Raw genomic sequence first — 17,369 nt, 5'->3', positions numbered from 1 at the left:
TTTTTAAATTTTCTTGTTCCTTGTTAAAATTTTCACTGCGCTCATCTATTCTTTCCCCTAATTCAGTTAGCATTCTTATTACTAATGCTTTGAACTCTTATCTGGTAGATTATATTTCATTAGTTGTTCTTTGGTTTTTTGTTTTTTTATTTCTTCTTCTTTCATTTGAAACGAAATTCCTGTCTTCTCATTTTGCTTAACTTTCTCTGTCTCTATGAAATTAGGTAAAACAGTTACCTATCACAGTCTTGAAAGGGTGTCCTTACGTGGGTGTGTCCCTATACAGTTTGCATGTGCCCAGTCGCTTTGGTGGGAGAGCTGGATCTGACGTGAGCAGGAGTCACATCTTCCCTCAGGGTGTGTTGGCAGCAATCACCTTGGTAGGAGGTGGGGCTGGAGATGAAGGGGCTAGAGCCAGGGCTTCCCCTCTGCTCAGTGGCCAACATCACCCTACTGGTGGTGGGGGCAGGTCCCAAGGTGCTGAAGCAGAAGCCCTGAGGGTCAGGTCCAAGTTGGCTCTGTCCCCTGTAAGTGTGTGCTCTCCCTCACCCCAGCATTGGCACCTCTACCCCAGAGAGAAGCAATGCTGGAGCGAGAGGGGCTGGAGCAGGCCCTTGGCAGGGGTCAGGGCATAGGCTGGGGTGGTTCTAGCAGTCAGAGTTCTGGACTACTCTTGATCTGCTGCCTCTGCAAGCACCAGTAATGGCTGCCATTGCCTTGTTCAGATGCCGTGTTAGGTCTGAGCCAATTCCATCCCCCACAGCTGCACAACGTCCTCAGCCCTGGCAGCTTTCACCCTAGTAGAGACCTGTACTGCAGAATAAGCAGGGCTGTAATGGGCACTCAGCTCAGACTGGGGCGTGTGCTTGGGCAGTTGCAGGAAACCAGCCAGAGCCCCAGGCAGTTTCGATCTGCTTCCTCCACCTTGTTTTGGGAGTAAGCAAGCATGTGCACACTCTTCACGAGTGGAGTCTTGGTTTCTTACAGCCTTGCTGTCAGTTCCACTGGCTTTCAAACCAGCTAAGGGGACTTGTCCTCCCAGTGTTGGACCCCAGGGGCACCTAATGTGTAGTCTGAACCGCACACTCCCCAGGGAGGATCTCTAAGCCCATGTAATCCTCCTCCTCTTGTGTCTCCTCCCAGGGGTACAGGTCCCATCCCAACTGCTTCTCTTTCCTTCCTACCCAATTCCATGTGGATCTTTCTTGCAGTTAGTTGTGTGAGTTTTTCTGCCAGTCTCCAGTTTGTTTTCAGTGAGAATTGCTCCACGTGTAGATGTATTTTTTATGTGTTCATTGGGGGAGGTGAGCTTTGTGTCTTCCTACTCCACCACCTTGGTATCTTTGTTTCTGAGTACTTTTAAATATTTCTTTCAATGTGAGTCTTTATGTGGCATACTTTTGAAGCCTTGTATGCCTGAGAACATTGTTATCATGTCCTTACATTTAAATTCTATGCTCTTTTCCTTGAATGCATAAAAAGTATTAATGAGTGACTCAAATCCAAGAGTCATGTTGAGATGTGTCACAGCAGTCTAATTTTGGTTCAAACCTTGTGGTGCATCTGCACTTTCTCCATGGAAGCCTTTAAGATGTTCTGTCTTTGACTATAATATGTATAGATGTGGGTTTTCCTTATTGCTCCATTTGGGACTCCATGTGAACCCTTTCAAACTGAGGCCTATTTTCTCTTAATTCCTGAAAATTCTCCATTCTTTTAAAAATTATTTCCTTGGTTTTATTTTCATTTTTCTCTCCAAGACTCTTAATTGTGTTGTACTATTTCTACTTCTACTCTCCATATTTCATGGCTTTACTTGATGCTTCCTGGAAATGTTCCTAATTGTAGCCTTCCAAGCCATTAATACATTCTTTTTTTTTTTTTTTTTTTTAAAGGATTTTCTTTTTATTTATTTATTTATTTATTTTATTTTTATTTATTTTTGGCTGTGTTGGGTCTTCGGTTCGTGCGAGGGCTTTCTCCAGTTGTGGCAAGCGGGGGCCACTCTTCATCGCGGTGCGGGGACCGCTCTTCATCGCGGTGCGCGGGCCTTTCTCTATCGCGGCCCCTCCCGCTGCGGGGCACAGGCTCCAGACGCGCAGGCTCAGCAATTGTGGCTCACGGGCCCAGCTGCTCCGTGGCATGTGGGATCTTCCCAGACCAGGGCTCGAACCCGTGTCCCCTGCATTAGCAGGCAGATTCTCAACCACTGCGCCACCAGGGAAGCCCACCATTAATACATTCTTTAGCCATATTCCTCCTACTTTTTATCCCATTATTATCTTGTTCTAATTTTATCTATTTTTTCCAAATTCTATATATTTCCCATAACTAATATTTCTATCTGGTTCTTTTTTTATGTTTTCTTATTGTTGTTCCATCTGGATAATTTCTAACCTTAACTCCACATATATTAATCATATATTAACTTCTTTGTCCATCTCTTCCAATAATCTTCTTCAGAAGGCATATGTTGTCCAGCATGCTGCCTTTTTATAAGGTGACTGTCTCTTCAACTATCTAGATATTTAGGGGTTGGTGTCAAAGAAGGCCAAGTGGGGAACCAAAACTTTTGTTCCAATGAATGGGATGAGGCCTCCAACCTCTATACCTACTGTGTTATGGGAGATTATATGGTTGGGCTGGACAAGCACCCCACCTCGAGGTAACAAGTCACGCTCCCTTCCCAACTGGAGTAGCATCAGCAAAGGCCTACGGGAGAGTCAGAACATTCGCCACTGCCCAGGAGTAATGACACATAACCCCTGCTGGTGTAAACCGAGGCCATGTGAGGAAGACTAACGAGATACCCCCTCCCCAGCTGGATTAGCATCAGCAGAGGTTAAGTGGGGAGCTGAAATTCTCACCTCCACACAGCAGTAAAGAGACGCTCGCCTCCCACCCCAACCCCAGTGTCAATGAAAGCTGAGTGGGGATTCGAGACTTCCATCTCACCTAGCAGTATCAAAGCAGCTCCCTCTTTATCCTACCAGAGCAGTCTCAAATAAGGCCTGCTAAAACAGATGATTTAAATAAGATCTAGAGTTTCACAGATAATACACAAGACATCAGATTTCAATAAAAAATCACTTAACAAACATACCAAGAACAAGCAAAATCTCAGCTTAAATGAGAAAAGAATCAACAGATGGTTAACACTGTGATGCCGTCGATATTAGAACTGTCGAACAAGAATTTTAACGTAGTGATCATAAAAATGCTTCAGTGAGCAATTGCAAACACACCTGAGACAAAAGGAAAAAAAAATCCTTAGCAAAGAAATAGAAGATATAAAGAATAAAATAGAAATTTTAGAACTGAAAAATATAATCACCTAAGTGAAAAACTTGATGGGCTCGATGGCAGAATAGAGGGGACAGGGGAAAGAATTAGTGAATTTAAAGACAGACAATAGAAATTACACAATCTGAAGAGAGGGAAAATAGAGCAGGGGCAAAAAAAGGAAGCGTCTCATGGCCCCGTGGGAATGTTAAAGATCTAACATTCATGTCATTGGCGTCTAGAGAAGTGGAAAAAGAGGGTGGGGTTGAAAAATAATGGCTAAAAATTCCCCAAATTTGGCAAAAAGGCATAAGCCTACAGATTCAAGAAGCTGAGTGAACCCTAACAAGATAAGCCCAAAGGAATTCATGCCAAGACATATCATAGTCAAGTCTGAGAATTAAAGAAAAAAAAAATGTTGAAAGCACAAAGAGGGAAACAACACCTTACCTATAGGATGAAAAGACAATTTGAATGATAGCAGATTTCTCATCAGAAAGCAAGGAACTGGCTTAATATTTCTGAAGGGCTGAAAGACAAGAATGGCCAACTCAGAATTTTATTTCCAGAGAAAATATCCTTCAGTAATAAGACACTGCCAGATGAAGGAAAATTAAAAACTTTTGTTGCCAGCTGAACTTCTTGAAAAGGACGGCTAAAGGAAGTTCTCTAAACAGAAAGGAAATGGTAAAATTAGGAGCCTTGGAACATCAGGAAGGAAGAAAGAGAAATGGAAAGAATAAAAATATGTAAATACGATAGATTTTCCTTCTTTTGAGCTTTCCAAATTATGTTTGAAGCAAAACTTTAGAACATTGTCTAACATGGTTCTCAACATATATACAATTGTATTAGAAGTGGGAGAAGGTAAAGGGACAAAAAGGGAGGATAGGCTTCTACACTTCACTTAAACTGGTAAAATGTGGATACAAGTAGATTGTAATAACTTATGTGTATATGTAATGCAACATTTAGAGAAACCACTGAAAAAGCTATTCAAGGAGATACATTCAAAAACACTAGAGATAAATCAAAACAATATTCTAAAAAAAAAAGTTCAAGTAAATCACCTGAAGACAGGAAAAAGAAACACAAAAACAAAAAACAGAGAACAGAAAACAAAAACTAAAAATGGCTGACTTAAGTCCTAACATATCTACAATTACATTAAGTAAAAAGTCTTAAAAAAACACCAATTAAAAAACAAGAGATTGACATCAGATGTGACATGTGAATGTCAGATAAACTTCAGGGCAAAAAAAACTACCAGGTACAGAAAGACATTACATAATGATAAAAGGGTCAATCCACCAAAAAGACACAGAAATCCTAAATGGTATGCACCAGATAACAGAACTGCAAAATACATGAAACAAAAACTGGAAACAGACACAGACAATTCCACAATTATAGCTGGAAATTTCACCACTCTCTCAACAACCAATAGAACAACCTGACAGAAAATCAGCAAAATTGACAGAATTTTATCAACATTTACAAACAACTACACCCAACAGAATACCTTTTAAGCCTACAGAAAATACCAAGATAGACCATCAGATCATGGACCGTATTACAAACCTCAACAAACTTTTTAAAGACCATAATAAGGTATCACAACACACCTATGAGAATGGCTAAAACAAAAAAACAGAGATAGTATCAAATGCTGGAAACTGGATCTCTCCTACATTACTGGTGGGAATATAAAATGGTACAGCTACTTAGGAAAACAGTTTGACGGTTTCTTTAAAAAATAAAAACTTACTACATGACCCAGTAATCACACTCCTGGGCACTTGTTCTAGAGAAATGAAAACTAATGTTCATACAAAAACCTGCTTATAAATGCTCATAGCAGCTTTATTTGCAATAGGCCCAAATTGGAAACAATCAAGATGCCCCTCAATAGGTGAATGGTTACAGAAACTATGGTACATCCATTCCATGGAACATTCATATTCAGCAGTAAAAAGAAATGAACTACTGAAACACATCATCTTGGATGGACACCAAGGGAATTATGCTGAGTAGAAAAAAAGCCAATCTCAAAAGGTCATGTACTGTAGGATTCTATTTATACAATTCTGTGAGATGAGAGAAGATTAGTGGTTGCTACAGGTCAGGAATGGTGAGGGGAAGGGGATGGATATGACTATAAAGGAGTAGCAGGGGGGAGATCTTTGTGGGGATGGAATTTGTTCTATATCTTGATTATGGTTACTGGGATAAAATGACATAGAACTAGACACACATATTGTACCAATGTTAATTTTTGGTTTTGATATTGTACTATACTTATGTGAGCTTTAAGTACTGGGGGAAACTGGATGAAGTGAACATGGGACCTCCCTATGCTATCACTGTAAGTTAAACACACACACACACACACACATCTAAATAGCCCAAGTTTGTTTGAAATCCCTTCTCTCTTAGAAAGGCAATAATATGAACCATACGACTTCATCCTCTGGATGCTATTATTAGACTGGGGTAAGAGAGGATAAGAAGTACCAACCCGTAAGTGGGACTGAGCCAATCAGGTTCACTGTGTTCAGAATTTGAATTGAAAGACAGAAAACTGGCCATTCGCAAAGGGATGAAAAAAATCCTGTGAAAACAGGATCAAAACTGGTCCCTGGCCATTCCAAGTCAGTTGACGTCATGCGGCAAGCAGCAGAAACTGTCAGGCTGCCTGTCAGAGAAAATGTCAATTGAGAGAATATTCCCTTTTAGAACTAATATGGGTGGTGAATAGTTTCTGCTTCTTCCAACCATCAACCCTGACTAAAACACATACTGTAGAGAGGGAAGATTAAAAAGGTAACAAAATTTCTTCTGCATCGTAATTTGCTATGGCCCTGTCCCTATACTGCTAAAGTTTAAGACACCTATCATTTAAACAATCTGATCCTCATCTCTCACTTCATCTGACCCACCCAAATCAGTGAGACCAGAGTCGAAAGTGAGGGAAAGATCAGGTCTCTATTAAGGATGGAAACAAGAAGAGCTCATGCATACTAGACCCTCCAACCAGTATATCAGAACTACAGTTTCCACCCATAGAGGGTTCCAATGCTTAATGCAGAGACCTGGAATTTAAGGATAAGAAGGAAGGTCTTTTTGGATACAAGTTTACAAATAATGTGGAGGTTGGAATTCATTCATTCATTCCTTCATCTCTAAGTCATTATTTATTTACTGGAGGGCGTAGAGGTATAGGGATTTCAATCTCTCAAGACCAAAGGTGAGAGACCCCACCTACTGACTCAGGCATAGCCAAGAGCCCACCAGGGCAGCAATAATCACTCTAGGCTTGGTGGGAGGTAAACTTAAAGGGGTCACATGAAGGGCAAGCCACCATCTCCTCACCTCCTGTGCTCATCTCTACTTCTGGTCTCCCATCTCAGAACCCCAGCACAGTGCAGAATAGACAAACAGACACTGGTATCAGATTGCCTGGGTTCAGTCCTGCTTCTGCCACTTCCTGCTGTGTGACTTCTCTGTGCCTCAGTTTCCTCACCTTACAAGTGAATTACCTTAAAGGGAATTACAGTACCCACCTCATGGCTCCAGGCAACAGTAAGATGATCATTGGAATTACCACAGTATCTTAGCTTTTATTTTCTGTGCCACTCAATTGGGTGGTTACCAGAATAAACATAAGAAGTCAACTAAAAATACATTGAAGTAATCCAAATTTGTTTTTATTTTTGTTTTTTATTGTTTTGGCTAATGGAAGAACAGAACCGTCACAGCAGCTCAGCTCTATAACCCATCCAGCCCAAGATTGTTCTAGTGGTAGAGCCAAGGACAGACAGGTCTTCCTCCATCAGTGACCTCTTCTCAAAACAAGGACATCTTCCATAGGGCATCAACATGCATCTGTCATCCAAGAAATCAACTAAAGCCCTCTTCATCCTTCTACACTTTCGGCCAGTAGTATCACCTTCTGAGGTTATGGACTCCAGGTCTGCTACATGGTAGGCAGAGGAAAGCTTCCTTTTACACTTCAAGAAGTGTGGTTGGAGAAGTATGGAACTGGGGAACATGACTGTACAGACTTCAACCACCTCCTCCTTGAGCCTGTCCATCCACGGTGCAGAAGAATCAATGTTCTTACAACTTCCCTTCTCGTTCTGGCATTCTTTAAGGTGTACAACCCAAGCCTCAGGAAATCATCCATGGGAAGCATACTAGGATTTACACAAACGCAGGATGATGCGTTAGTTTCTCCTTTGGCCCCAGCACACACAGGGCCAGCATCTTTCAGGAGCAGCCCCTCCAGTGCTGTCTAGACGGCACTCTAAGTCATGAATGGGTTGTTCAGGAACCTCTGTCCTGAATGATTCCTAAAGCTTCATATAGTCTCACAGTTTCACTGTCCTCAATTCCTATTGGTGTGTTACTATCCTACCTGTAAAGTTATTAAACCCCTGACACTGGATGTCTCTTTCAGATTTCGTATCTTCCTCAAACTTACTAAATGCCTCCTGAATTTCAGAAAGCAGCTACCTGCCAGCTAGTACAGGGACGCAGCCTAATTCTGTGTGAATCACTGCTGAGACCAGCTCTGCAGGAGGTCGGAGAGGAAGGGTATGGTGTATAATCTGCCCACTCCACTCCTATCATATACACTCCCCTGGCCCTGCTTGTACCACCCCAAACTGCCTTGTCTGAGACTCCTGCACGCTGTGTACTCCCTCCTGGCTGCCACTCATACTAGAGATGAGGCTTCTGGATTGAATGCAGGTGGCCTGGTTTGGATATACGATGCACTACGGGTCAGGACCCTGGACCTCAAGTCCAGCCACGGCACGTTGTGGGCCCTCCCTGCCTTCAGTACAGACACTGAAGAGTTATATCTGGGTTGCCTTATTTATCGCCTTGGCTGGAAACATTCTAGAGTAGGGAAGGGAAAGGAGCCTGCTCTGGAGGACAGCTTGTCAGCCAAATCTAAAATACTTTTGCACACAAATATTGTGAGGAGGTAAGGAGGGGCTCAGAGCTCCATCTTCAGTGATCACTTCTCCAGGGACCTCCACCTCCAGGGCTCAGGCTGGTACCAAGAGCCCTGCACAGCAGAGTCAATACCAGTAATTTTCCCACTTCTAAGCAAGAAGACAAAAAGTTGCACAGAGCTGAAACAGAAACACTGAAGCATGGCCTTCGTCATCCTGATGCCTGAGCTTCACGGGACGGCCAAGATGTTAACTTAGCAGTTATCCCTGTTCCACTTCCAAGCACTGGAGACAGAAATTTCAGGGGCTGGGGTTTCTCTCCTCTGGCTTGGCAAATTCTCCTCATCTCCAGTTGAATCAACAGCTCCTTAGGTACCACATGCAAAGCCTCAAGCCCAAATCGTTTTCACCACTGACATGTCCTTCAAGCCACTTCATCTGCTGTTCCCTTCCTCTTCTTCAGCCTTTCTGGACCTGCAGGCTTTCTGGATACAAGAACTGCCCAAAGCATGATGGAAAAAAGAAAGAAGCCAGCTTTCACCTCCTGGCGACTGCTGGTCCCAACATCTATAGGTGGCCAAAGGGACTGAAAGATGACAGCCCAGTTCTCTGTGCCCTATCGTGGGTTTGAAATGAGGAGCTCCCAGGTCTCAGCAGGTACTCAGTATCCAATGTGGCTCCTAAGGAGGGAGCTGCACGGGGAGCACTCTCCCATGGCTGCTTGGTGAAGGCAACAGTGATGTACAAAACAAGCCCTTCTGGCACTGAACCACTGGCCAGGGGGCCAGGATGATTCCGGTCCTCAGCATAGGGCTCTCAGTCCCAACTCCTGCAGCCCCAGACCACATGGACGTCTCCTCCCAACTTGGCATGGGGCAGTACAGACTTCGAAGAGGAGCTCCTTTATTAAAATGCAGTGAGCAGTCCAACACTGCTACTTGGGTCAAGTTACAGCTAATGCTGGGGAAGAACTGCCTCCAATCCATACACGGCCAGATCTGCTGAGGACCTGGAGATTCTGGGAACCAGATCTGCAGATGCTGAAGGACAAGGCCCCCCTTGCCAGCGCCATATCACCTTGTCTAATGGTTACATAAGACCCAGAGGCCCAACCCTGAAGACAGTTGGCAGAGAGGCAAAAATGACTGTCTTAAAGAGGTCTTCAGACAAGTGTACAGCTCAGCAGGACAGCACACGTGCCAGGCCTCACCGTGCAGCAGCCGTCACCAACCTGGTAAAGGAGGACATATCGCATGGCATCTTCAGGGTGCTGGAGGCAGGCGCTGTGGCAGGAGAGGTAGGGAACAAGGGTCAGAAGTTTGCCAGGTTAACACATACAGACCCTCTGACCCAATATCCCACTCCTGAGAATTTATCTCGAAGAAATGATGCTCAATAGGGAAAAAGCTGGATGCACGAGAATATGTGTTCTAGCAGCCAAGTGATGAATAGAACATGGACTCTGGAAGTAGAGACCCACCTCTACTACTTTTTAGGGCAAGTGACTTACATTCTCTGAGCCTCCTTTCCCCCCTCTGTGAGACAGAGAAGACAGCACCTCCTCCCCAGGGTTGTTGTGAGATTAAATGAGACAATCTGCATAAAGCACCTACAGTCTGTGTTCAACCACAAACATTAGCTCTTATTATTACGTATAAGAACAAGAAAAGAATGCAGGAAAAAGGAAATAGGTGAATCGTTAAGGGTGACAGAGTTGAAGTGAAGTTTTCCATGACTGTACTGACAACATCATTGTTTCTGGTCTTGTCCGTTTTTTAAGTGCTGTGGAAGATGCCATGAATTGTTGAGCCCTGCAGCTTAGGAAGAAGGAAGCAAGCAAGGTAGAGAGAGTTGGCCTTTCTTCACAAAGGTTTTCCCCACCTCTCTAGATTTCACCTTTGGAAAACTCCTAAGAGGTCTCTGAGGATACAATAAAGGGGGGAAGAAGGAAGACACAGGAGAGCAGGGTTTGACAATCAAAACTGGAAAGAATCCGCCTCCCATCTGTTCACGCTGCCCAAAGGTGGGCTGTGCACAGATGAGCACTCCATCCTGACCAGGAGGTCTCCAGAGTGAGCCCGCTCGCCCGGGGCTGCTTCAGGAGCAGCTAGAGGCTGCCTGCCAGCCTGACAAGGGCACTGTGTGGCCAGAGAGGAGAAAAACCTTGTGATCACAGTCAAGGAGTCCATTCCCAGGACCCCGCTGCAGGGCACAACACAGTCTCTGTCTCTCCCCTTCCTCCTGCAGCTTCTCAGCTGTAGGGTGTACATAATGGTCCAGTTCCATAAAGGAAACACACGGTAAATATTCATCACCGCCAGAAACAAAACACATAACTAAGTGCTTGCAAAGACCTTAGAGAAGTCTAGCCAGTGTTTACGACTTTTTTTCATTTTAAATTCATTCTCTCCATAAATATTACAGTATATAACCCAAAAATTTAAAAAAGGTTATTTTTCAAACTTACAACCATTATCACACATTAAAAAGGTTAACAATTCCTTAATATCAACAATTATCCAGTCAGTGTTCAAATTTCCTGGTGTCTTATAAACATCAAAAATGGGTGGTTTGTTTCTCAACCTTTAAAAATGTATATTCCCAGCACCTGAGGACATTCTGAGACAGCCCCTACTATCCCACCACCACAACAATCACTGACTTATGCCAACCTCCTCACTAGACTAGATGAGAAAATGCCCAGAGAAGTCAGGTGATTTGCCCAGGATCACACAGCTAGCTGAAGACAGAGGGCCTATGCTTTCCCTGATATCACATTGTCTGGTAGTCTGAACACTGAGGTACCTGTTAGACGCTTTTGAGTCAGCAAGTCTGAATCTAATAACACCTCCTTTGTCTAAAAGAAAACAATCACCACTAGAACCCTCCTACTAATTTTATACACCCATTTTACTGAGATAAAAAAAACTGAGCTCTCAAGTTAATACCATCAGGTAGAAGTCAGATTTTGATCTTTATTCTGTACTTCAATTTAGCCATGGAAAAGGATTCTCAATGACCTCTACTCTTCTCAACTCTAACTAGCTCCCCCAGGCCAGAGCAAGCTGAAGAGGACCACCTAAGAGAGGAGGAAGAAACTCATGGTGGGGATCTGTGTTCTAGCTGTGCCTCAAATGTGGCACCAGCAAAGGATAAGACTGCCTGAAAACAGGCCCAAATAGCTTTATAGGTCATTTCCGTCAAACCTTCAAGAAACTGATAATTTCTGTGCTATATAAATGTTTTGGAATATGAGAAAAAAAATGTTTCCCATCTCATTCTATAAGGGTAGAATTATCTCTTTTCTACAACTGGACAAGGAAAGGATACACACAAAAAAGCAAGGGTGGAGAGGAAGACGACTATAGGCTAATCTTACTAATAAACATAGAGGTCAAAATCCTAAGTAAAATAAAAGCAAATCAAGACTAGACATGCTTTTTTCCTCTGAAGCACTTAGCTTCTTTCTTTTTTTGTTTTGTTCTCCTTTGATGGAGTTTTGTTTCCTATACATGCACAATAAATTTAGGTATGTGCAAAAAACAAACAGAATAGGACATACTGAACAAGTACTGAATCTGGAATTTAGACAGTTCGATATTAGGAAATCTTTGAAAGTAATGCATCATTTTAGCTGATTAAAAGGAAATGTTTATACTCATTCAGCTCATTTGATTCCAAAAGGGCAATGAACAAAATTTAAAACCCATTATCAAGAGAAAGGAAGAGAATAAAGATTATCTTAGCAAACTAGAAACATAATTGATATACTTCCTTAACTTGAGAACCTGCATTATCAAACAATAATAAGCTTGTGTAGAAACAGACAGGTCAAGGGTACAGAACAGGCCCTGTGTGTACAGTAATCTAGAATGTGAGAGCAGCTGATTTCAAATGAATAGAGGAAGGATGAATGGACTCATCAATAACATTAGATCCTTACCTCACTTAGCATAAAAAAGTAAATTCCAAGTGGACTGAACAACTAAAGGTAAGCAGATGAACAAAAGCAATATAAGAAAACACAAAAACAGAGTTTCAGTATGGGATGATGGGAGAGTTCTGGAGGTGCATGGTGCTGATGGCTGCACAACAATGTGAATACATTTAATGCCACTGAACTGTTAGCCTAGAAAAGGGTAAAATGGTAAATTGTATGTAAGTAAATTTTACCACAGTTTTAAAAATAAAAATTTTTAAAAACACAATAAGATTATATTCTTGCAATGGGAAGAGCTTTCTTAAGACACAAAACTTTGGAGTCATAAAGGGAAGAATTTGAAGATTTTACTACATAAAAATTTTTAATGCCTGTTTGATAAAAGATCCAGAAACAAAAATTAAAAGACAAGCACTTAATACTTCAACAGAGAGGAAAAAAAATATAAGCAATTAACTGGAATAAAATATACGCAATTTGTATAATAAAGGATTAACACCTGCATATATAAAGCTGCTATGAATTAAACAGATACAGGATATGACAAACAATTCATAAAAGAAGACACACAACCTCATAAGTAATCAAGAAAATACACGTTAAAACAATTTCATTTTTCACCTATCAAATTAATAAAATTAAAAATACTGATTTCCACAACTGACAAAGGCATAGGAAAACAGATACTCTCATCACTGTGGCTTGAATTGTAAATGAGCAAACCTTTTGAAGGGCAATTAGTCAGCAGCTAGCCAGATGTTAGATGCACAGACCCTCCACTTACTGGTCTCTAACCTGTAGAAATCTCCCAGAGGTACACAAAAATCATGAACAAGAGTATTCGCTGTACCATTATTTACGATATCAAAAACCAAAATATAACCCAACCCTCTAACGGGAGCTGATGAAATACATTTTTGTACATCCACCCAGTGAAATACTAGGCAGCTACTGACAAGCAATAGATAGGTCTCTATGTAATGAACAGGGAAACATGTTTTATAAAAAAAGGCTAGTTACGAAACAGCCATACTCTGTGATCCAGTATTTGTCAAAAAAATAAAATAAAATAAAGTACTTTGTATAGAAAGAAGAATCTAGAAGAATGCATATCAAGCTACCAACAAGGGGATATCATCTCTGGGAGTGGTATCATGGGAAATTTTCATTTTCTAAATTATATTATTTCTGTAATGTTTGCGTTATTTAAAATAAGTGATTGCTTTTGTAATTTAAAAAATAGGGGATAAAGTAAATAGAAACACCTCCGCCTCTCTGCACAAAGGCAGGGAACGGTAGCTATGACCCCCATGATTGCCAGGGAACAACCTCTGTGCAGTATCTTCCCCTACAGAGGAAGAGGCAGAAGAGCTCCTGAAACGGCTGGGAAGGGACAGGTGCCCAGCTCCCGGGCAGGGCTGGTGTGGTGGGAGTGAGGGGACAGGGCCCGGCCCTCAGTCAGGGCAGCCTGCACAGCACCGGGCCCCGTGCAGGCGGCCTCAGCTGAAAAGTGGACACTGAAGGAGAGGACATGCACTACTGGACTCAAACTATTTTTTTCTTTAACCTCTGATCTTTGGGTGGCTCTCAGATCACCATTTAAGATTAGAAACATTTTACTTGAAAAGGTCATAATGGAAATTAGATCAGCTAAGAGAAATCAATGGTGACTTACTTCCCGGGTAAGAGCTCTAAAAACCTAACTGTGCCCTGAAAAGACAGCAATGAACGCAAAGATCTGGAATGGCACAATGCTGGAAAGTTGTTGGTCAAAGAAGGAGTATCAGTCAATTAGCCTCTACCCAACCTCTGAATGACGAAACCAAGAATGAAAGGAGAAAACGATGGAGAGGGGAAGAAAACAGAAACATTAAATAGGCACTGAACATATTTACATATTTAATCCTCACAAAAATCCAGGGAGTGTTACAGAAAAGGAGACTCAAAGAGGTCCATGACATGCTCAGTCACAAAGCTATGAACTCCAACCAACAAGGACCTACTGTATAGCACAGGGAACTGCACACAATATTTTATAACAACCTATGAGGCAAAAGAATCCAAAAAAGAATATATATAACTGAATCACTGTGCTGTACACCTGAAACTAACACAACACTGTAAATCAACTATACTTCAATTAAAAAACAAAAACAAAAACCCAACAACAACAAAGCTACAAACTCTGAATGTGGATGTGTATCTGGTCTGCCTACAAGTCCAGCTCCTCCAATCGGCCAGCCGGCCCCAAGCTTCCCAATACTGGAGGCTGTGTCCTCGGTCTTCCCAGGCAGACTCACCTGTGAGCTGGAGGGCAGCGCCTGGGAGGTGGGCTCTTCCGATGAGGCTGCTCCTGAGCCCATGGGGCTCAGTGTGGTGATTCGGCTGGGCTGGCCACGTAGTGTCAGAGTGATGGTGGTGGGGACCTTCAAGCCTGAGAGAGACAGACAGACAGAGGAGTAGGCTTTTTTGTCACAGCCTCCATTTCCCTTTCCTGGAGAGTTTCCTCCCCATGTAACATACCCCCATCAGCCTCCCGCCTCGGCTTCCTCCTCCCCAGCTGGGTCATCTATGCCCTATCAGTCAGTCTGAAAGGCAACAGGAACAGCCTGTGTTCTCTCAACTTCTCTGGGGGATGGACCCACACAGCTGAATCCCTGAGGGTCAAGGCCAGGACCCTGTGGGGTTGGGTTCAACATCATACCTGGACCATGAGAGATGGGAAGGTCTTGGGGGAAGATCCCATATCTGGGAGTCCCCACGGTTCTCATTTCTCATGAGAGACTCACCTGAGGCTTGGTTAGAGATCTGAGCCAGGCCAGGGAGGCTGCTTGCCAACTTGGCGAGGCCCCCATTGGTCAGCAGCTGGTGGATGGCTGTGGGCTTCCCACCAGGAGTGGCACCCAAGGAGGAGAGAGTGGTGGCCACAGGAATGGTACGGACAATGGTGCTGGTGCCCGTGGTGATGGCACCCAGGCTCTGCATGGGGGTGGGCAACTTCACACTGGTGGCCTGTGGGACACACAAGCCCAGGTGATCAGAAGCTGTTGCCAACAGCAACGGTCGAGTGTGGAGGGCCCATACTGTTAACGGCTACCATGTATTCAGTGCCTACCACATGCAAGGTACTCTGCCAGGTATTTTCCATATATTACCTTCTTTAATCCTCAAAACAGCTCCGTGAGGGAGGTACTATCATTATCCTCATTTTACAAACAAGAAAACAAAAGATACAGAGAGATCAAGAAACTTGCCCAAGGCCACTTAGTAAGTGGTGGAGCCTTAACCTTTGGTAGTTCCCAGCCGTGAAGCCAGAAGCCTATTTGTCCTTGACCCAGCGTCCCTGCCAAAACCAACTAAGCTGAGGAGGCCTCCTCCCACACCTGCCCAGCCCAGTGGAAGGCAGATGTGCACCTGTGGGGCTGGCCCGGGAGAGGGGTTTGCTGGGAGGCCAGAGGTCTTGCTGCTGATATCCTGCAAGCTGAAGCTGAGGCCTTGGAGGAGGCTGCTGGCTGATGAGGCCCCTAGGAGAGGACACAGCAGACATCAGCACAGGCTCAGTCACTTCCCCACGAGCAGCTGTGCCTGTCCACCCTCAACAATCAACTGAAACACCAACGCTCTTTCCCTCGGACATTCCCAGTGCTCTCAGAAAGACGCCAGAAGGGCTCCCCAAACACGCACGCTGGACGCCCACATGAGGAAAGGTACCATTCCTGACACACTGCCTTGGATTCATTCTGCACACCCCAACCTGCGCCAAACCACCTGTCCTAAATTTTGGACAGTTTTAGGAAAACCAAGGAGAACATGAATCCCACTTTTCAGAAATCTATCCCACCTTCCCAGGGAAGAGGAAGGACTTTATAAGCCAAAAGAATCCCAAACACCTGACTTACACTTCACTTTACACACAGTCCAGTGGCCTCAAAGCAAAGAGGAAGGTCCTCTTGAAGGATCAGGGCATCTGCAGTGCCTTGGCCCTGCTGGGCTCAGGCAACTAGCCTTTCAGTGTAGGGTGAGGGCGGAGAAAGTGAGGAGACAAGCATAGGCAGAAAAATGTCTCATTTTGCTAATGCCCAGTACAGCACCATTTCCAGTTTTATTCAACCAGATGTGTTTAAAAACACCAAAATGAAACCAGTACATACACTTCCCACCAGCTATTTCTCCTTGCAGTACAGGAGGCATTACCTGCAGATTGGGACATTTACTCACTGCAGATATGAAGGCCCCAAACTCCCCTACCTCAAAGTTAATGCCAGCTCCATGCCAAGCTTCTACAACGAGCCTGAGGCCCAGAGCGTCCTCCTCCAGATCTAGCTCCGCAAGCCTTTCCCAGGACCACCCTCCAGCAGCAGCCCAAACAGACTTCGCTGGGAGGCAGGGAACGCTGAGCTACCAGATACCTGGGAGGGAGCTGCCAGGAGAGGTGGCCACCAGGCGGCTCTGGAGTGTGTGCAAGGCACTGGGAGCAGTGCTGCTGGAGACCACTGAGGACGCTGGGCTGGCTGAGACTCCCCCTTCAGCAGCACTTGACCTGGAGACAAAGGTAAGAGCTCCATTATCTAAAGGTCCCTGCCAACACAGCGAAGGTCCAGAATGGGGCCCAGCAAGGCTTTCAGCGATGGACACAAGGCTAGAACTTCGGTTTCTTCATCCCACTTTCTGAATCTAGCCTCTAGTCTTTCTAAAAAAGTCAGGCCTCAAGGAGAGACTTCAGGCCTTGAAGCAAGGGCTACAGGACTCTTTGTAAATTTTAAGTAAGCACTCAATGGACCAGCGAAAACGTGAAGAGAAAGAAGGGAACAGATAGACCGGGAGACAGACTCACTTGGTTGTGGTGAGAAGCCCTGTGAGCTCCTTGGCCCCTGCGGAAGCTTGCCCCAGTGTCATGGTGATGGGCTTCCCTCCTGCGGCTGCAAAACAGAAAACCCCAAGGCCACTGGTCAGTCCTGTTTGGTCCTGACCTTTCAGGGTTCCAGAGGCCAGGCTAAATCCAAGATATTATGGAAAAGACTGGAAGATAAAAAATGAAGGATAACTACATTAGAATAGGAAGAGTTGGGGTTATTTTTTCCTTCTACTTTCCAAACCTTCTAGAATATTTTATTATCTTTAATTGAAACCAAAGAAGAACAAAATGTATGACGCTTTGAATGACCTCACAGCTTCCTCGGATCCTC

At 43.9% G+C, this 17,369-nt stretch overlaps 1 protein-coding gene across 5 annotated transcripts in view; it reads right to left on the bottom strand.

The window, feature by feature from the left end:
- Nucleotides 1–6,853: 6,853 nt before the first annotated feature.
- Nucleotides 6,854–17,369, bottom strand: part of KANSL3 (KAT8 regulatory NSL complex subunit 3) — a 41,039-nt gene continuing 30,523 nt past the window's right edge. The window contains exons 16-21 of one of the 5 annotated variants that reach the window (XM_057558072.1): nt 17,018–17,102; nt 16,593–16,723; nt 15,598–15,707; nt 14,973–15,195; nt 14,484–14,617; nt 6,854–9,526 (exon numbers count right to left, since the gene is read on the bottom strand). In XM_057558072.1, the coding sequence (XP_057414055.1) occupies nt 9,506–9,526; nt 14,484–14,617; nt 14,973–15,195; nt 15,598–15,707; nt 16,593–16,723; nt 17,018–17,102 (704 nt within the window). In that variant the 3' untranslated portion in view covers nt 6,854–9,505. Of the gene's footprint in view, nt 9,527–14,483; nt 14,618–14,972; nt 15,196–15,597; nt 15,708–16,592; nt 16,724–17,017; nt 17,103–17,369 lie in introns of those variants that run through there. The other 4 variants (XM_057558069.1, XM_057558071.1, XM_057558070.1 and 1 more) reach the window with 4 other exon arrangements.

Source organism: Balaenoptera acutorostrata, chromosome 12, assembly GCF_949987535.1.
Source record: "Balaenoptera acutorostrata chromosome 12, mBalAcu1.1, whole genome shotgun sequence".
NCBI classification, from domain to species: domain Eukaryota; kingdom Metazoa; phylum Chordata; class Mammalia; order Artiodactyla; family Balaenopteridae; genus Balaenoptera; species Balaenoptera acutorostrata.
This window is presented reverse-complemented; position numbering and strand designations above follow the sequence as displayed.